Genomic DNA, 21,303 nt, shown 5'->3' with positions numbered 1-21,303 from the left:
CACCAAGAACAGATTTGTGAAGTTTTTTTTTTTTTTTACATATTTTGATGCCTAAATGACTAATAAGTATAAAATTTTTTGCAATTTGTCTAAGAGATAGACAAGTTCACGTGTCTGACCCAGTAGCTCTGCCTGTTAAAAGTTGAGGGTTTGAGACTTTTATCTGCCGTCTACAGACAAGACTAAAAAGCTGGAAAAATGGAGTTTGAGTGTGTTAGGCTGAATGGTTCGAGGAGTAAGAGAACAGCTCAGGGGTTTGAGTTTGAGGGTTCAGTCCTCAAGCAACATGATGAGTTTTGAATTGCAACACCCAGTAAACAGGGTTCAACTGTCTGATCCAGTAGCTCAGAGTGATAGAGAACTCGATCCTGTAGTCCAACAGCCAAAGTAAAAATTTAAAAGTGCTCAGAGAAAAGGCTGCAGTGTGAAGAGGTCTTGGTGGTGTGGTGGGTTCATTTGCAGCCCCAAGGCGTGCAGCGCCTGGTTCAGATCTTGCTAGTTGCCTGTACTCGGAGCATCAATCCCACAGTTGTGATAAAGGCAGGGGGCTGTGTCCCCTCCCAATGTTGCACAGAGTTAGAAGCAGGGGGTTATGGGAAGGAAAAACACCAGCAGCTAAAATTCTACTGCAAAGGATTTTGGAACTTGGCTAGGAAGCTAGTTTAGCTTTCGCATGCACATCAGTAATCGCTTTCTGTTTATCTCTGTCTGTGCAGCAGTCAGACATCTCTGAGGCCTAAGAAACAGCAACAAAGACGAGACGGTGGAGAGATGACTTTTAGAGAGCTGTGTTATTTGGTAATGAGAACACCTGAGCAGCCTAACAGACATTTAAAATCCACAGAATAAAATTGCACATGAAGCTTTAGATATAAACATGGTTGCTAATTAAAAAAAGCAGTGTAACATGATACATAACAAATTATACATGGAGGGAAAAATCCACACACACAAGCTGAAAACAGAGGAGAAAAATAAGGCATGAACACTGTTTTAGTCTCCTCCTCTCATGCACAAAACTGCACTTGGACATTTTCTCTCAATATGCAGAAAGATTTGAGCTAACATGACCGATATGACCTTTAGTTTGGTTTGGATTCAGAACAGCTGAGAGAGATTTAAGTCATCATCTCCCTCCAGCTGCTCTGTCATACTGAACAGTTACAGTACTGCTGAATGAGTCTCTGTTCAGAGTCAGATAGTTGGGTCTTGTGGTCTGCAGGATACTTGGCCAGTATAGTCCAGTATATTGCACTGGAAGTCTTTGTCTCCCCCAGCTGAAACAGTTTTTTTTAACTGTGGAGCTTCCAGAAGATGGTCTGTCTGTCCTCTCCGCCTGTGATCACTGTGTTGCACAGCTCATTCATCCACATGGCTGTGACAGCTCCTGTATTCATAACATATGTATAATAATATAAGTAGTTTCTTCACACCTGATGGTCAGAACGGCTAAGATTTAGTGAGCAAAGATGATTTAATATTCCACAGTTCTGACTGAAACAAATCTAACTGACAAAGAACAGTTGTAACTCTTCAAATGGATTTTACTCTCTCGTAAAGTTCATTAAAAAACTTAATATACTTTAGCTTTTTAATTTAATGTTTTAACAGATCACATATAAGTATAGCCAATACTTATTGTGCATCCTTAATAATCTATTAAAAAAACATTTCAACTACACAAAACAACTGTTTTTAATTATTTGCATTATGTTCTCTAAAAAAGTTTTCATAATGGACAACATATACATGGATATAGATTGTTATAGTTATGCTAGGCCAATATCGGGTCATTTAAATATAAATATATCTGGAAACATATCTGTTTAGCTCTACTGTCACTTTGCAGTGTCTTTTCAACAGGTATATATACATGTAGCTAGAAGAGAAATCTGCTCAAAGCTTAATGCAACACTTTGAAAAGCTGTAATTAACTGTTACTCAATATAAGAAAGCAGGTGAGGTGCTGAGTGTGTGAAGATGAGCTGTACCTGAGTGTGCAGGGATCCTCTTGATGACTGTGCTGCTGAGCAGGTCCCACAGCAGGAGGTCACCAGACTGTCCTCCACACAGCACAGAGTTCCCGTCCCAGCAAAAACACCTGGACACACACACACAGACGGTAAATGCCTCTGACTTGCAGTATCAGTCTGCGAGGAGACTGTGAATCAACTTTTCAGTGGCTGAGAGATACGTTCTCTGAGCTCAGAGGAATAAAATCCTACCAGCTGCTCAGCTGAAAGCCAATTACATGCAGCAGCATACAGAAAACAAAGCAGATCAGTGTATTTCCACTGCACATCACTTATATAAGTACTTACATTTATGAATACTTAAGTCCATTAAGGAATATAGAAACTATGTAGAGACCTTTTACCTAAATACCTATGTCAGTACAGCACAGATCCTGTATATGTACAGTGGTGGCCACAAAAAAACTCATTTAGAAATTTACTAAAAGTAAGATTTAAATGTTAATGAGGGACATATATAGGAAATATAGGGCCTTGATGCTCAAAAAAAAAGGTTTAGAAGAAAAATAAGATTTATTTAAAAGATTATGTATGACTTCCAGTTTTTAAACAGCAATCTTCTTCTGTTGTTCTGTGTGTATCTCACCTCTGCTCCTCCTCAGCTTTCACTGATGAGGTCACCATCCCCGTCTGGACATCAACAACCTTCATACAGGAGTCGGCACCGATGCTGAGGACGTGTCGGCTATCTGAGGACGCAAAAAAACAGAGCGATCGCTTTAAAGCAGTCTGTCAGGGTTTCTCTGTTACTCAAGGGTTTACTGTCTTGGCTGACTTTGATGTGTACCAGAGCAACTCTTAATGCAACAGCATTTCAACTTCTGTAATCTTGCCATTCATAACCCAGTTGCCCTCTCTTGTACGGTAAAGACTGATACAGAAAAACAAATAAATCAGCTGCCACTTCAGTGCAATGTGGTCAAGTTAAAGTGGTTTGTAAGTGCAAAACAATAAGGCGCTTAAAGAGCAACACAAAACCAATTACAGTGTTCAAGAAGCCCCTTAATACGATTGGTAAATTAAGAGTTCTACCTCTGATCTACACATCTAAATCTTGCTATACAACCCTGTTGTGTAACAATAAATAATTGGATCTTGTCATAAGGTTGGGTTCTCTGCAATGTTACAACTTCTCATCTCCAACCAGAACACATATTGTCATATTTGTGTCATAATTGGCTGGTTTGACATGTACCAGGACTGAAGGCCATGTGGTGAATGGTTCCAGAGTGACAGTGGACTTGCTGCAGTGTTGCGTAGCTGCTGGTGTCCCAGATGGTGACGGTTCCGTCTTTACAGCCAGACACCAGCAGAGTCCCCGCTGGATTCAGACCGATGGTGTTCACCTGTACACATGTGTCGGAGAGTAAATATTACAGGAGGAAAACTGCTGCACATGTTTATCTTTCTAGGTAATTTGGTTTTAAGAGGATTTGAACCTTTTAAAGTGCATTTGTTAAATATGTGGAAGACATTACAATTATCTCATACAACATTAAAACATGCACACAGTCTACAACTACAGAATATGAGAAAATAAAATTCCAGCCCTGATGATAAAGATATCCTCCTGCCAGCCTGGACTCAGACCTAAATGTTGATCAAATTTCCTCTATTCCCCCTTTTCCACCAACATGGAACTAGTTCTGTTTAGATTTGTGCATCTAATTTTGAACCATTCTGAGCATTCTGACCTAAAATTAATTGATTCAGGGCCCAAAAACTGAAAGAAATAGCATTTTTTTTTCTTGGAACACTGAAGTGGGAGTGATATATTCTACATGCTGTTGTGCATTATGCAATGCCCACTGTTCATAATGCTCCTTTGATTAGTTGTTCAGGTTAAAACTGGCTGAAAAACAGGCTGGATCTCCAGATAGCACCAAGGTTCCAAGAACCATCTTGAAACAGTTCAAGAATCAGAGCTTATTTGGTGGAAAGGGGTATGAAAAACTGAAGGCAATCAAGTATAAACTTTATAAACTCAACATTTCTGTATGTCTTTAATTACACATGTGATGCAACCTTAATGACCCCACACATGTAACATGCGTTCAGCCTCCTCACTCACCCCGGCGTCATGTTCCAACTCAGCCAGTAACTCAAACTGGGATCTCTTGTGACTGGATGAACTGTCAGAAGAACACTGCCAGATCTGTGAAATAAACATCATCTGTAACTCAACATCCCCTTACAAACTAATACATGCACATCTGTCTGACCTCAACTTGGACATCGTAGAATAGAATCACCTTATTACAGTACTGTAGTCTTTACCTTGACAGTGGAATCCCAGGACGCCGTGTACAGCCGCTCGTCAAACCAACACATCTGACTGACAGCGTCATCGTGACCCATCAGAGTGTCCTGCCGCCGGCCGTAGGGGATGGAGTAGAAATAACTGCAGGGAGACAAACGTGGGTCAGTGTGAAGTCATGAACATCTGTCTAAAGACCAAATGACATGTCTATGTGTTCTTTACATACACGTTGTTGTCCCACGAAGAACACACCACAGTTTTACCATCTGCCAGCATCAAACATGATGACAGGGCCTGAAAACAGTCAAATAGTTTTTTTGTTCAGAGAGAGTTAGAAATGAGGACAGACAGGCAGAAATGAAGGGGAAAGTAAATCCAGCTGCGTACCATGTTAGAGAAGGACATGCTCCTCTGAAAGTCCTTCAGCTCTTTGGAAAACATTTTAAGTGTTGAGTCTGGAATAAAGTTGATACAGTTGAGTTATACAGAGTACAGCGACACAACACTGAGGGAACATTTCAGCTGAAAAATAACTATCTTGTTCAGTCCTTATTCCTGTCTGAGATCTCTTAGAGGCTGTTTACACCCGGTATGAACATGTGTCTTGGATGATCTGATCAGTGGACAGCTCAGGTAAGAATGCACCCAAGACACATTAAGATCCGATCAATCAGACCACATTTGGAGGTGGTCTGGGTGGGTCGCATCTGACCATATTGTTTCAGCAGTGTGTACGCAATGTGTCCTGGGCCACACTGGACTCTACTCAACTAAGTATGCCATTTAGTCCTGTATACCCAGACTTCCTTAAAAAAACAGCTGTTGAGTGAGGGGAAATTTGACAAACTTTTCACAAAAGCTACAGCAAATTCTTAGTCATTTGTGCCTTCTTATAAGTTCGGCATTAAGTGCAATACATTAAGTTTTTTCTTGCCATGTGGAAATTGCTAGTTTCAGCATCACTGCAGTGGTGGCTCGTCCTGTCTGCTTTAGAAGCCGTTTAACCAAACTGTTTCAGCTTACTTCACCATTTATACTAGATTTATTACAGAAAACAACATTTTTTGATGGTAAATATGTCAAAAGTAACCAACATAGGCTATTTCTTTGTCACCCATGGACAAAGTTCCCAGACTTCATTAAAAATTAATTAATTAATTAATTTAAAAAATCACACAGTTTTATAAGTGGTTGAGTTAGGGAAAACTTAAACTTGGTAAAATTTCTTTCTTTGTGTAAAAATCATGTCACGTCCACACGTCCATTTGTCCCGGCATGTTGGCTACTACTGTTGGGCGGCCTGCTAAAAACAAGACTGCATTTAGTCTTTGCCAGCAGAAATGATATAATGACGTGTTTATTTACATATAGAGCGGGGAAGTGAGTTGCAATCTCAAGTGGTCACGCTTGTGGAGATGCATTAATGCCATGTGTGAAGCAGTGTACACAGAGCTGTCCACTTGTGACTGGATCACCCAAAATGCATTTTAATACCAGGTCTGAAAAAGGCTATTACTGTGATGACATCACATTTCACCGTTAGGATAATAGAGGGACCCCAGAGGGCTGTAAGAGGCAGATGTGGCCTTAATGTTGAGCACATATAAACCTCTGGAACATACAATTTCATTAAAAATATCGCAATAGGAAACAGGCCTGATTAAAAGAGGCTTAACACACGACTCTGTGATAGACGTTACTGTTTGATGATAATAATAATTTGTTAAGATTACATGAACAGGGTTATTGTTATCCTGCAGCAATAGCTTGGGTGAAGTCTGTCACTATACTGCATTAGAATATCTGGGGTAACTCTGCACTGTAGTTTTGAAACCAATAGGACCCCCAGTCTCTGATTCTGTCTCTGCCTCTGATCTGAGATGACATCAAGACATTTTCCAGACCTTGGGACGTGGAGAAAATAGCTGCTCCATCTCGAGTCACAGCGATGCCTGTCACAGCCCTGCACATCCAACAGAAAGACTTGGTCACTCAAAAATGTAACACATGCAGAAATATAAGAGATGTGGAAAAGATTTAGCCGTCACACTATTACAATTAGCAAAGACAAACCTGAGACAGAAATACAGTTGCAGAGGGACTTTAAAATGCTTGATAAGTGCAATGTGCAATGCTCCACAGATGCCTGATTTGTTTCTAAACTGCAGAAAGTAGCTTCAGAGCAGCCACCTGTCCTAAGCCAAACTTAGTGTCCCTACACCACATTTTAATAAGTTACTATTTTCAAAACTCAGCTGCATGCCTCTTTCGAGTTTTGCATGCACTTCCTCATATTTGAAGCAGAGCTTTCAGTTCAGTCTGCACAGCAATGTAATTATATTTGTACTCTGTGATTACTGCAGCCGGCTGGATGGCTGACTGACTCACTCTTTATGGATCCTGTGGCTGGAGATGAGTGTCATATTTCCCATGTTGGCCCAGGCTAACTTCCTGCTCTCCTCAGTCAGGTCCTCAAAGGACGAGTCCTCGCTTGGAGATGCTGCAAGATAAGACAGAGACAACAGGGACATGTAGGACAAACTGCAGTGACAACTTGATGCGTTACATACTGGTGGATGCTGTAGAACAAACTATTGCAATTGCAATTAATAACTGGAAATAAAAAAAATCTGCAGTTATGAGCAGATTATTAGATTATTTCTGATGTTATTAAATCTTTTATTGTAGGACATTGTTTTCCAAGACTGGGGTCAAAGAGGTTTCACAGCTAGGGGATGCAAAGCCTCCTTGAATTCAAGAGGTGTACGAAAAATATACAGTAGGCCAATATCTCATCATTTCATTCAATTCTGTGAAGAAAACGTTCTCTCTTCTTCTCTTTCTCTGGTAAACAGCTTCATTCTGCATTAAAAATGCAATGGTCAAGCGTCAGGGAAAAGAAAACAGTAAATTAGTCAAAAGAGAAGCCTATTAATTATGTATGATTGTTAAAAAGTAAATAAATACACAATGCAGAGAGAGAGAGCTGTATAAAAAAGTTGCTAAAATATCTGATGCACAAAATCATCTTCTCAAAATTTAGACTTACAAATCACTCTCTAAACACTTTGCTAAAACTCGGTCAAAACAATTATAGGGTTTAGGGACAGTATTATATCTGGTAGGGGAGTCCTTGAAAAAATTTAAGGGCCGTAGGTTTCTTAACAGCTATTTTGCATTTAGAAATCTCCAGACGGTCAGTAGGAGGCGAGATCTCCAATTGTCTGGTATTGTGAGGTGAGTCAGAATTCACCCAAATCAGTTGTTTTATATAAATTTTGTGCAGTTGTTGTATTCACTATTTGGGTTAATTGTACAGTTTATCAGTTATTCTGTGTTGTTATGTTATGCAATGACTATAATGTGAAATATAAAATATGTCTCTTAGTCAGTGGTCATCAGTTTACTCAGTGGTAGAGGGGCTCCCTGAAGGAGAAAGGTTGAGATCTAGGACACAGTAAAATATGTTAGGATTAGACACTTTTGTCCATAAATTAAGCTCTTCACTGAAATAGTTCACAGATTTTGTGTAATTACATCCATCATCTAAACAAGAGGATCACACCACTCATCCCAACAGGGATCCTGTAGATTCACCAAAATACAAATTAACAAATTGGTCAGCACGACTGTATTGTGAGCTGCTGACTAATATAACACAAAGGAGCAGCCTAACGCCAGTGGGAGGTGCCAGCAAGGAAAGTTTCTTTTGATATTTTTTTGTGTTCGTACCTGGAGACAGCTCACTGAGCGGTGAGTTGACGCTGGAGCTTCGGGTCATGTTGTGAAACCTGGGTGTGATCCTCTGAGGGTGGGGGCTGGTGAACAGCTGTTTGGGCGTCTGGCCGAACTCCAGGATCTGTGTGAGCATGGCGATTCTCTGGTCAGGGTCCTCGATGCTTCTCAGAGAAAGATAAAGTTAGTTACACAAGATCTTGTAAATTAATAACTTTAATAATCATTTGCGTGTGATTTTCTTTAACACCTGTCACAGTCGATGCCGCCTTCATAGGTCAGTGGGTGAAACACTGAAAGACAAACAGATCAGTATTAGTCTTTGTTCAGTTTTGGTGACTTTCATGTTGAAAACAGCCAGTAGTTTTTTTAGAAGTTTTACCATTATGAGCTGCAATAGCTTCACTGCCTCTCTGTTTGAAACCAAACACCAGGTCGATCCATTCATGAAGGTGCTCTGACACATACTGACTCTCCAGCGCTGCTCTGTGCTTCTGCAGAAAATCACTGGGATCTGGAGTCCAGACACACAGGATAAAGGAAATGTGAAGCAGCGCACACGCTGAAAGTATTAAGCGTTATTTTGTCAGGTGGATGGTATGCATGTAAACTCCAACAGAGTTTACATGCATACCATGATCAGCAGGAAGCTACCTGAGGCCCATGGCGGGAGAACGACATCACTGACTAAGTTTCCATTCTGCTTTCTGCCCAAATCAAGACTCAGTTTGTTTTCCAGAAAGCTGTAGTCGTTCCCGTAAAACTCTGGAATCAACTGCATCATGGACGAGACACACACAGAAGTCAGATAACATTCAAAAATAACTGACAGAATAATTGAGAATGAAAATTATCATTACTTGCAGCCCTAATTATTTCCCTTTATGCATCTTTTTTTCTACTTGAATGAACACATATGGCAGGAAGGCCCGCCCAAAGCCAGCTGATTGACAACTTAAATCTCCAAGAAGTAGCAAAAACAAGAGAAAAGCAAAAGCAATTTGGAAAAGAATAAGGAAAAATAAAGGTATGTAAATAAATAAATAATTAACATATTAAAAATATAGTAGAACAGAGAGTAATTAATATGTAAAAAATATATAATAAATATATTTTATATTATTTGTCTTCATATTTCTTATTTGCTTATTAATTCTTTAATTTATTCCTTTTTATAGTTGCATTTTCTTATTCTCTTGCAGATTTTTTTTTTTATGGCACTGCTTCACCTCTAGGAAAATACACAGAGAATATGACCTTTAGTGTCTGACTGCCGTAATAAACAGCAGATTTATATTTTACCTCTTTGAAGTCAGTCGCCCCCTCTAAGCAGTTTTTCCATGTTTCAGCTATGCTGTAAGAAATCAATAAAAGTCGGTAAAAATGACATCATGCAAAATCTTGCTTTCAATATTTTAAAGCTCAAAACAATGTATTTAATTAATAAGTCATTTATTTCATCATCATCATCTATGTTTTATTTTTCTTGTTCTGAACTTTCACTATTTTAACACAAACAGACTGATTAGTGACATGCTATCAATCATCCGTTGTAATAATGTACCTGTTAAACATGCGATCTGCGTGGTCATAGCGGCCATTCTGGAGACACAGCATGTGTTCTGGAGCTGCAGGGGAGAAGACAGCAACGACTGACAAACTTATAATTTTCGTTTTTTAGTAGAAACAAATTTGGCAGGTACATATCAACAGACTTTAATACCCAGAATACATTTTCAATAAAAATGCAAGCAACTAAGAAAAGGCTATCTGATTTATTATTTTTTTCAGTTCATTCTGGTTTTGGTCAACATGGGTTGTCTACAGGCTAAAACTTTGTCTCATACTGAGGTTCACAATGCGGCTCCAAGTCTTTGGAAATCTTTACAAAATTTCACTCAAAATCTTGATTTATTGGCTTGGTTTTGAAGAAACTCTTTGACTTGCACACACATCATTAACAAGATTTCCATTAAATTTAAAGTGTGTGACATACCGACTCTGACCAGGTAAAAAAGGACGTAGCCTGGAGAGGAGTAGTGACTGCCGTACATGAAGGCAGGTTCAGGCATGCCTCTGTAGCGAGCCTGTGAACAAGAAAACTCTGGTTACTCAGTCTGACTAGAGATTCTCACAGAACAGAAACACTATGCAGCAAACACTCAGTTACATATGAGCAATATGGGTATCCTTCATATTTAGCCTGACTGTGGTTTAGTTGAGTCTCACCAGTAGTCTGTCTAGTCGCTCTTTGTTTAGAGCTCCCACAGGTTTGCTCAGGTCCCTGAATGTGGCAGCGTTTGTCATATCTGGGAAAATACGAACACACAATATCAGTTACAAGAACGACTGGATGGTACGTACAGTAACTGCATCGCTGATCACATTAAGCCTTTGCCATGAGATATTATGCGATCTGTGCGGATTTCTTTGCTGCGGACCAACCCAGCTGTGCGCTGCTGTAGTCACTGAGGACCCAGGGGAAGACGGGGTACTGGGAGAGGTCATTGCAGCTGCGGTCGGCCAGGTTGTTGAGGTGAAGGAGATACTGGTAGTTGCTCAGGTGGCCGCGCTGCCACTGCAGCATGTAGCTCTCTGCTGTGTGCTCCATCATGTGGTTCTCTGAGCAACAGGGAGAAACACAGCAGGGACAAGTCACTTGATTCACAAATAATGGTGTCCAAAGGTGAATGTAGGTAACTGTAATGTAATTTTAGTATGTTTGAAATAAAAGACAGATTCTATCATTAAAAAACTGTTTGGTAACATTTCCCTGAAAACCACATTATATGTGCATTATTATGCATTCATAAGGCTTTATAAATGTTTCTAATCAAACATGACAACTCATACCAAGGTTTATAAAGTATTAAGAGCTGTGGGCATAATGTACTATAAGTTCAGCAGTCATAATGCTAATGCTAATAATGTTCTAATGTATCATAGCAAGTGTCTGAAATGGAATAATGTCTAATAAACACCATACCATTGCTAATAACTTTATTCAGTGCTGTTACTTTACTTAAAGCTCACAAAGTCATGCTATAGAGCGTTATTGATGATTATAAAACATTCCATTATTCCATTCAGAGACTAGGACTTTATAATCTGTTATGATACATTACTGCTGTATTTTAAATGTCTTCTTTGGTCATAAAGTATGTGCAACCCAAGACTCAAAAATTCTTCTTTCAAACCACTTATAATATGTTATAAACTTTGTTATAACTTGGGATAGATGCTTATAAGAGTTTTATAAAGCCTTATAAATACATGGTAATGTATTATGAATGTGCTTATAAATAAACATGACATTCAGAAAGTGTTAACAACTGTATTTATCAGTAAAGTCTTATATAAAGACGTCATGTTCAATGCTGTTTGTGTTTTCTCACCCAGGAAAGTGGCGATGTAGTAGTAGACTTCATCTCTGTCGGCTGTGTTGTAAAACTTCAGGTAGATGTCAGAGCAGAAATCATTCTCAGTGCAGAACACCTCAAGACCCTGAGTTAGGAGAGACGTGCACACAAACATGTGGAAATATCCTCCTTGTATCAGGAACTGCAGTGGGAGTCATAATGCTGTGACCAACTAAAGGAAAGTCACATTATTATTCAGTTATTTGTACTCACCAGTGGTCTGAGTCCATGTCGTCTTTTGTAGATTCTTCTGACGCTGTGCAGTTTGATCTGAATCACCTGTTCCTGAAATGACAAGAAATGATTTAAGTACCTGAAGCAAATCGACTGAGGAGTCTCAGCTTGTCCACTCAGATGGCAGCTCACCGGGTATCCATTGAGGGGCTGGAAGTAGAGGCTTTCATCTGTAATGCACACATGGCCCGGATTGGACACCAGAGGCAGGACCATCTCCACCGCACACTCCATGTGAGGCTTCTCAGCTACACTCTGAAAGCTTTACAGCAGATTTACAGCACTGTATTATCCAGCTGAATACTCACACAGAAATAACATATAGCGCAATACTTATTTTAAAGGCCCAGTATGTGAGAATATGGCAGAAATGGAGTACAATATTCATTCATGGTCATATTTTGCAGGTTTCGTAGCCAACAGAGTTTGTCTAATGCTTGGAAGCGGAGGTTGACGGAATATAAAAACTCATCACCTGCCACTAAATCCTACACACTGGTCCTTTAATCATTATATTTTGTTATTACATCTTTGTTAAATACTGGATACTCTGTATAGCAGACCGTTGCTATGATGAACAGACCATTGGTATGGGCACAGTTCTGATCAAGAGAGCAAAAAAAACATTTAATATCAATCAAATTATTTTTAATCAATATTCTTTTTGAAATTATTGACTTTTTTGGTACATAAAAATGTAATAAGCGAGATAATGTACAGGAAGCGGATCATTATTGTGAAATAAACCCTGACAGGGTGGTGTATGATCCCGACATGGATAGTCTTGAATCACCCTTAGTTAAAATGTGTCTGTTTGTGGTGTAACATACGGTGGACTTTGTACAAAGCAACAAGTTAAACACAAATAAACGTACTTCCATTTGACGTCAACTTACCAGTTTTTGTCAAAAGATGACCTCGCCAATCGTGACTGTAAATTGGCTGCAATCTAGAAATACGCAAAAAGTAAGTTTATTCATAGATGATTATATGATGGTTACCAACAATAAACTATTAAAACAATAATCGTGGAACAAAGGAAGCAAGGTTATGTGGAATAAAATACAGGGTTTAGAGGCTCACTCTGACTGTGTTCTTGAATTTTAAATACAGATTGACTCACCATTGCAGTCTGATCTCCGAGCTTTTCCAGACAGGAAGCCCTGTGGAGCTGCAAAATTCATTCACAGTCAAAATGAGCAGAATAACACTACATACAGCAATACGAGAGGAAAGACATGGATCTAACAGTAAAGAGTATCCTGAAGTCACTCGTTTCAGAGTACTATACATACCTGAAGTAATGTTTGAACAACATCTTCTGTTTTACTCCAAACTTCCAACTGAAAAGTCAAGTTCTTTGCCCCCTGCCAAAGTGATGAGACAAGTTTAAGTGTTTCATTTGAATAAATAGCAAATCATGGAGTCTATTCTGGAGTAAAATAGCTGAAATGTTGCTGTTTCAGTATGACAGTTATAATTACAACAGGACTTCGGCACAACCAAATGACGATCCAAATGTGACGCCTCAAAAACACTGCAGTAAATGGCTCAAATCCACATTTAATCTGAGGCTGTGATGACTCAAGTGTTGCTGATTGTGTTCACACGTTATCTAAACTCAACTCCACGTTTTCAAGCAGACAAAATTAAAATCTGACTGTAATATACACTCAACAAAAATATAAATGCCCCACTTTTATTTTTGCTCCCATTTTTTTTAAGTTCACAAAACAAGACTTGTTATGTGCAGACAAAAGGTTTATTTCTCTCTATTTTTTTTCAAATCTGTGTTGATGAGTCATTCATTTGGCACTGAATTATGTTGATTTCACATACAGCTTTCAGGTACCATTTGTTTTCCTAGGAGACCTGCCCTACTCTGTCTTTGATTGGCTTATGCTAATATTCTTAACCTAACACTAACCAATCACTCCTCATGCCTAAATCTAATCAACCCAACCAATGATGGTAAGGAGTAGCAGCCAAACAGAGGCAGAGTACGTCTGGTCATGACTTTGTCCTTCTAGGAACAAAACAGTACCTGCCACCCTCTGTGAAACAGCCATAGCTGGGTGTCTAATAAAAGTCTTTTATTAAGTTCAAATGGCACATTTTAGAGTGACCAGTCCAAGGCACACCTGTGTAATAATCCTGCTGATTTTAACAAATTTTTCCACAAAATTTGAAAGAAATAAAACTTTTTTTTTGCACAGTAGAAGTCTGGGATCTTTTACTTCAACTTGGGCAAAATGGGAGCAAAAAGCAAGTGTTGCTTTTATATTTTTGAGTATATAATAATGAGAAAATAATAATATTATAATAACAAATGCACAGAAAAACAAACACAAAAGCACAAAGCCCAGTCTATGCAAACAGCCCCTAGCATGGAAAAGTTTCAGCTGACTTACCCTTTCATTTCTGTATGGGGTTATGACGTTGCTTTCTTTGATGTAAATAACCTGAAATCAAATATTTATGATATTTACTGTCATGACAACACTCCTGGAACAACTGAAGATCAAAAACAAGTGAGGCTGGCAAATAATGATAACTAACCTGCACACAGGAAATAAAGATGGCAGATGGTCGAGGCCTATGAGGGAAACAGAAAGAGTTCAAATACCAAAAAATGCCACTGTAGTCCATTACTAAGTAAGATTTAAAGGGATAGTTCCAACCAAAACAAAATTAAAAATGAAAACACTGGAATTAAGAACAGATGAATTGATAAACCACCTGGTAATATCATCCACAAAACAGTACAAGAATTTGTTTGAAATTTTTAAACATCAGATCAGATACAGCGGTCAATACTTGGTGTTTTCAGAATTGCTTTCCAAGTACAGTTAACATTTGCATGCCATTTTGAAGTCATCAAACCGGTTTGACAGACTAAATAAACATCAGAGTGTGAAGTGAAGATGCAATACTAGAGATGACACCATACTCACTCATTGAAAGGGTTGCTCTCTTTCTCCACAAACTCAATCTTCCTACAGTCCCGAAGAGGAATCTGCAGAAACAGAACAAACATTTATTTGCCATGATTTACAAAAACGCGGATTGCTATTTTTGATGTTAAGACATACAACATCAATGGAAAACATCACAGCAAACTTAAACTGGAATAGAGCTTGAATTGTGGTTTCCATTTTAAAACTGCATACTAGTTTGTACATATCCAGCTTTCCAAAATAAGATGATGGTTTTCATATTAATATTTCCTATACAAGGCAACGTTGTTGTTTTTTTTATATCTCAATTCCTTTTTGGCTAAATAACAAAACAAAACATTTTATACGGTAGCAATAGTTAAAGGACATACTATACATTAAAAATATTTTTAACAGACCTTTAAAATTGGCTCTGCAAGATCATCTGGATCAAATATGACGGATCTGGAACAGACCTTGAAGGAGCCTCTGACTTTTCTGGAAGGAAAATAGCTCATGTTAGCTTGTTAGCTCTGCTAACCCTGTTACCATCAGCCCCATCAGTTAAATATGACCATGTTGATACTATTAAAACCACAATATAGAATAATACAAATATAACCTGACTGATGAATAACTATTTTTTAAATCAAGGAAACATATACAATATATATATTAAAAAACACAGTTCTTTTGGAAAAACTGGCAAGAATAAATGCTAATCAAATGCTAGCTTGTTAAAAAAAGAAAAGAAAAAAAGTATCCCTATATGGGATTATTGTCCAGCCGGGGTATCTCAGCTGGTGTCATTTAAGTAGGTGCTTCATCGTCTTTTGCCTGGATGGACTGTTAACTTTTGGCTGCCCTGTATTCTGTACCAAAATGTTATACTGTTTTGTATCTGACTAGATTTTTTTTAAAGTTATATTGTTTGCTAGTTGGCTAAAAAGTTAGTTAGTCTAGTTTGGCCTACTCATGATGGTTTGGGAAAACTCTCATTTCTCCTCCTTTCAGAAAAACTTATTTATACTTATAAAAAAACCCCATTAATCTTTCAGTTCATAAAATGACAAAAATGTATTTAAAAAACTGAGTAAACTCCTTAAAGTCAAAGTGAATAATGATTTATAATCTAATACTTTATTTTCAATTCCAACCATTTCATTTTCAAACACCCAGATAATGACAAATCAGGTTCACAGCTCACTGTGAACAGTTTTGGAAATGCTTTACTTCTGGGGTTTCTAAGATGTAAAGATTGTTATTTATCTAAGGAAGAAACAATCTCAACAAAATAGTACAAGTCTGCAAAACTTGTTTTAGTTTACTTCAAAACACAAGAGTTTGAGTTTGAATTAAAACTTTATAATGTAATGTAAAAACAAGTAACTTCTGCCATTGGCAGTGTAAAATGCAATGAGCTGACTGGTAGAGACTGCATTATACTACTAAAACAAAATAAAGAGGCAAAAAGACACAGATTATTACTGTGTGTGGCTTTTTTTTAGTTTGCTTAAGCCTCCAACAGGATAAGATGATGTTTGAACAGCTGCTTCTTACAGGTGAACACAGCCGCCACAAGCTTTAAAGCCTTTGACCAAACGCATGTCACAGAGTTTTTACACATCACTGGGTTTACCAGTGATAATCAACACGGCTATCAGAATGATCACAGATTATAACAGGAAGGTTAAAAACAAAAAGAAACTGGTGACCCAACACTGATAACAATTTAATGTAGTCATTGAACGACTACATTAACTGAACAGTGAACAATTGATACAACTATGTGCAGATGAGGCACTGTTGCTAACAATAAATGATACGTCACCTCTCCTTTTTGGAGCTGCTGGTCACGTGGTATGCAGTGTGCTGTTCAAAATAATATTCCTCCAAATCCAGCAGCAAGAGAGAAAATCTGGGGAAAAAAGAACAATAGAGGAGCATGACATAATATGATGGAACTGCAAAATGTAGTGTGTCGACCCACCATTTAAATAAAAAATGCAGGATTACAACCGTCTGTTCTTATAAAGAAAGGAATAATTAAACAACAACTTAATCTAAGTTATTAAAGAGTCAAAGTGTGTTTACAGCTCTTGCTTTCTGCATAGGTGAACAAAGCTGTATAAAGACTTTTGTGGGTCCTGAAGGAGCTGCAAGAAATACGATAAATTGCCTCAAGAGATGTCACTCGAGTGATATCGCTCCAAATGTCCTCTTAGACAACATGCCTGCAATAAATGTTGTGATAAAGACTCCAACTTGCGAACAATACTATACATTTTAAGCACCACTGCTTGCATAAACCATCAGATTTGAACTGAAGTTTGTCCCTTGACTAAAAGTGAAGTAAAATATTTCTGTCAGCCAAGAGGTTCACTCAGGAGGATTGCATGAAGCCTCTTAGGTTGTCTCCTTGCCAAACTGTTCTGACTAAAGCTTTCCTTGAAGTTATTGTCACTTTATAGCGCATGTGCATTTTAGTTACCAAGGTTACGATTCACTCACATCGACACTGTTAGCCAGCTTTTCCGAAATGGACACTAAATTGGATGTTAAAGGAAAAGAAAGCTTAAACTGGACAGAAGATGAGATTTTGTTGCTCTCCTTGAAGAACAAATATGAACAAGCAGGAGATGTGGCAACAGCTAAACTAACAAAATCAACTTGAGAAATCGTGCTGGGAAATGAGAAATATGAGACAGACTTATGTTAATGTTTGGCAAGCAAGCTACAAAGATGCTAGCGCTGGTGCTAACATCAAATCTCTGCTCTCTATGAAAATGTCCCCTGTTCCCTGTGCTGGAAAATGTGTTTTGGTGTCTCTTCCTCTTCAATCACCATAAGGGACTGTTAAAATTTTCTAAGAAAAATGGTCACTAGGGACCTTCTAGCAACTGATAAGGGAATATTAAGTAGCTAAGGGCAAACACTGAAAGACAACATCCTAAAGAAATCCTTCTCTGTTCTGGCAACTCAGATAAATACACATCAATCTTATCTGGATCTGGGTGAATTCAAAGAGATCCAACTTCCTGAAATGTTGGGGAGTTCTTTAATTTGTAACTGTACATGCAGTGTCTGTAAGCACCAACATAATCTAGTTTATTACTTTAAACCACGCAGGGCACCACACTGCTTTTACTGTTAAAGCTAATGTTTCTAAAGACTGAAACTATGTGCTTCATGTACTTCCTGCTCATTCTTACTGGGAGTGATTTTTCTCTCAACTTTTCACCCATTGCACCATCCTCAATTTCCAGAAATCCTAAATGTGCACACCAAACAAACAGCAGCCTTCTAATACAACCTAAAGGTTCACAAAGACTATGAGTTTTCCCAAAGCTCGATTCTACTGAGAGAACTGCATACAACACATGTGGTGACTGTTTGTTTGTAGTATGTTGCTACATGAGGCAATATCTATAAATATTTAATGCGAATTAATATGGTGATTTGGAAACTAGGTCAACAGCAACAATGTAGGAAGCTTTGAGAGTCATTTCAGGATCTGTTACCCCGGTGTATTTCTGCTTACAAGCAGTAGTGTTTTTAAGCCACATTACTGCTTAATAGTACAGTGGTTTGAAATGTGTAACATGCTGACTTCCTTCCTTTCCAGAACTGGAAACCCCTCTAGAACCAGCTCAAGAACAATGTAATAAAATAAACACGCTGTAAAGTCACTGTAAGTGGATGTTAACTACTGACGTACTTATGTAGTAGAGCTAATGAAAAGATTTTAAATGTAGATATATTTTTCTGACGCTCACATGGAGAAAAAGCTTCAAAAAGACATTTTGCACAGCAGCCATATTGACATGACATAGTGATGTAAACACAGGTGATACCAATGATACTAATTAAGAGTCAGACAGTCAGGGTGCTGACCTTAATTACTATCACTGGTAACACCTGTGTTTGCCCGACTATTTCATGTCAATATGGCTGCTGTGTAAAATATCTATTGACTGTCAAGGCCTCGTTTGTTATGTTATGTTTGTTATGACAAAAACAGGTTATATTTCCTCCATTCTAGATCATGTTTCACAGCAGAGCCTGTATTCACATGACAAATACTCAACACAGTAAACTGGACTGAGCCTGATGCTCATACATGTCATTATAATGATAACACCTGTAACCTGTAGGCAAGTAATTGTATTGAAACTATCATGTAAGATAATCAAGGTCAGAATTGCATTGAAATAAACTGAAGTATTAACCATATTAACCCGACTGGCCATGATGTAACCAGCAATATAGATTTAAAGGGAAAATTTGTCACTTTTCATGTTGATGGTAATTTAGTCAGTTGAAACAATAAATTCCTCAGTGTGTGCTATACTGACTAAGAAAACTGAGTTACAGCAGTGCTTACATGTACCAGGATGCATTGTGGGTGAGCTTCTGATGCCCATATCCACATTCCCATGTTAATGCCTCCTTAGCCTGTAGCTATTGCTTTGTTGACAAAAACACAGCAGTAAGTGACAAAGACCTAATCAAGAATACCCACTGGCTATACAGAGAAGGAGACCAGAAATCCAAGCTGAAATAGCCTGTAGTTCTTCCTTATATCCAGTGACATCATTGTGACATCACTGGACGCAGGAAGAACAATGTAGCACACAGAGAGGAATTAATTGCTTCAGTTACCATCGACATTAACTGGACATGCACATGAAAAGTGCCAAATTTGCTCTTTAAGAAAAATTCAAGTATTTTTCAGCCTTAGTCTTATTCTGACTAATGCCCACGTTAACTTTGCACTCGCCACCTTTGCTGTAGAAGTTTGGGAACAGCTACTCATGTTGACTACACAAACCGGTGTGTGCAGATCATCAGGAAACTATTAAGTAACCAAGTTGTTCAGGAAGTGAATCTCTGTTAAGTTAGCTTCAATAGCCATTTCAATTCAATACATTTAGCTTTGTTTGGAGAAAAATGTTTGATTTGTGTAGAAAAGTTCAACTGCCTTGACAAAAAGTCTTACATCCTCTTCTTCTTCCTCATCGACATATCCAGTATATGAATATGCAGATATTTTTTATTTTAAAAGTTTAACTCCTGGACACAAGATGTCTCCTACTTCACTGAAAAATCAGTTGGACTATTTAATGTCCAAACTTTCTGATGTCACAAAATAATGTTTGTACTTTCAGGTGTTAAACCGAGAATTTAAGGTGAAGGTTTCCCCCTCCAGTAGATGAAAGTGAAAACAAACTGCACCTACATGATTGTGCACTGTTAGACTCAAACATCAAAGTGAAGAAACAATAAGGAAAACACATTTCTGGGATGAAGGGGGACTTGAAGTTTAGGAGGAGCCTCACATTACTTTTGCTGATACATCTTGTTCTGCTGGCGTGTTTCCCTAATCTGTACTATAGATTAAGAGGACAACATACCAGAATTTTCTGTTAAATACAGTTTCCTGGGGCTCAGATCACCCTGAAATGTAGTCAGTTACTGAAAACAAATTACATGCCACTATCATGTCATCTAATCTGAGTACTTTTTGATAACTTTTGGATTACTTCAAAATGAAACATTGACAATTCAGAGTTCCCAAATCAATTTGATTCAATTCACAAGATCCCGAATCAATTCGATTCACGATTCAGCTTAACTGAATATCAATTTGGTTAAGAATATTTCAGTTAAAACACCAATATTGCTTGGATATGAAAGGGATTCTCAGAGAACTGATGCTGTAAACTGTTTAGGGAACTATATCAGCCTGAACTCAGGTATCAGAATCAGTATCAGGAGAGAAAAAGGCTGGAATGAATCCTGTTACTTCATGGCAGATCAAATCAATGGAGAGTGACCTCTTTGTTCACCACATTGTTATAACTCTCTCTGAATGAAAATGCTCTAAACAGTTCAAAATTAGGTGCTTGAACGAGTACAGGCCAGAGATCACGTTGGTGGAAAAAGGCCTATCACTAAAGTCAAGAGATTTTAGATTGGGGGTAAAGAGAGTACTGGTATCAGACTGAGTCGAGGAATGGGAAACCGTTTCGGGAGACAAATAGGTTGACTGAATCCTGTTAAGTCATAGAGAAGAAATCAATAGAAAGAGATTTCTACACTCATTACATTAATATCAGTTGTGGTGACTGATGCAAAAGAGTCATCAAACTATAAATCTGCTTTGTTCTGATGTACACCACCATACACTCTACTAATGAAGAGCACTTGACAGCTGATGCTAAAGTAGTTTATACTTTATTCCTCAAAACTGAGCAGTTCTTCAGTCAAAGTACACTGAGTGGTCTGGAAATTCAATGCCTCTCTATAGATCAGCCCAACACAGAACATCATTTAAAAGCTTTTAACAGATGGATCTTGTGGTAAATTTGCAACATATATAATTCACCAAGGACTTATTCAATAGGAGACTGCATTTCCCATTTGTTCACAACGGTTATATGCTCCATTATGCACTTTATACTTTGATATACGATACTCATATCATTTGTATATGAATCTTGTTGCCTGTCAGGACAGAGAGATTTTTTTAAAGCTTATACAAAGTCACAGCAGGGTTAAAGTAGGTTTCATGTGCTGTTCTTCAAATAGAGAATACATGGAAGGACATTTCATGACAGTTTTATAAGAATAGACTTCACTGCGTTATAAACAGCACACAGTCACATATCGTCCAGCAGACTGAA

General features: G+C 38.1%; 1 protein-coding gene across 1 annotated transcript in view; it reads right to left on the bottom strand.

Annotated features, from left to right (window-relative positions):
- Positions 1-772: 772 nt before the first annotated feature.
- nsmaf (neutral sphingomyelinase (N-SMase) activation associated factor) overlaps positions 773-21,303 on the bottom strand; it is a 20,898-nt gene continuing 367 nt past the window's right edge. Inside the window, exons 2-31 of the mRNA XM_084747435.1 lie at positions 16,449-16,535; positions 15,037-15,115; positions 14,636-14,697; positions 14,241-14,277; positions 14,093-14,143; positions 12,977-13,048; positions 12,805-12,852; positions 12,578-12,630; positions 11,814-11,943; positions 11,661-11,732; positions 11,424-11,532; positions 10,474-10,650; positions 10,258-10,337; positions 10,025-10,115; positions 9,593-9,656; positions 9,331-9,382; positions 8,683-8,803; positions 8,411-8,542; positions 8,279-8,321; positions 8,026-8,192; positions 6,682-6,793; positions 6,198-6,256; positions 4,681-4,748; positions 4,520-4,587; positions 4,311-4,434; positions 4,105-4,188; positions 3,229-3,379; positions 2,620-2,722; positions 1,992-2,101; positions 773-1,387 (exon numbers count right to left, since the gene is read on the bottom strand). Coding sequence (XP_084603561.1) covers positions 1,293-1,387; positions 1,992-2,101; positions 2,620-2,722; positions 3,229-3,379; positions 4,105-4,188; positions 4,311-4,434; positions 4,520-4,587; positions 4,681-4,748; positions 6,198-6,256; positions 6,682-6,793; positions 8,026-8,192; positions 8,279-8,321; positions 8,411-8,542; positions 8,683-8,803; positions 9,331-9,382; positions 9,593-9,656; positions 10,025-10,115; positions 10,258-10,337; positions 10,474-10,650; positions 11,424-11,532; positions 11,661-11,732; positions 11,814-11,943; positions 12,578-12,630; positions 12,805-12,852; positions 12,977-13,048; positions 14,093-14,143; positions 14,241-14,277; positions 14,636-14,697; positions 15,037-15,115; positions 16,449-16,535 — 2,701 coding nt within the window. The 3' untranslated portion in view covers positions 773-1,292. The remainder of the gene's footprint in view (positions 1,388-1,991; positions 2,102-2,619; positions 2,723-3,228; positions 3,380-4,104; positions 4,189-4,310; positions 4,435-4,519; positions 4,588-4,680; positions 4,749-6,197; positions 6,257-6,681; positions 6,794-8,025; positions 8,193-8,278; positions 8,322-8,410; positions 8,543-8,682; positions 8,804-9,330; positions 9,383-9,592; positions 9,657-10,024; positions 10,116-10,257; positions 10,338-10,473; positions 10,651-11,423; positions 11,533-11,660; positions 11,733-11,813; positions 11,944-12,577; positions 12,631-12,804; positions 12,853-12,976; positions 13,049-14,092; positions 14,144-14,240; positions 14,278-14,635; positions 14,698-15,036; positions 15,116-16,448; positions 16,536-21,303) is intronic.

Source organism: Lutjanus erythropterus, chromosome 21 (assembly GCF_056507025.1).
Source record: "Lutjanus erythropterus isolate fLutEry1 chromosome 21, fLutEry1.hap2, whole genome shotgun sequence".
Lineage (NCBI taxonomy): Eukaryota > Metazoa > Chordata > Actinopteri > Lutjaniformes > Lutjanidae > Lutjanus > Lutjanus erythropterus.
This window is presented reverse-complemented; position numbering and strand designations above follow the sequence as displayed.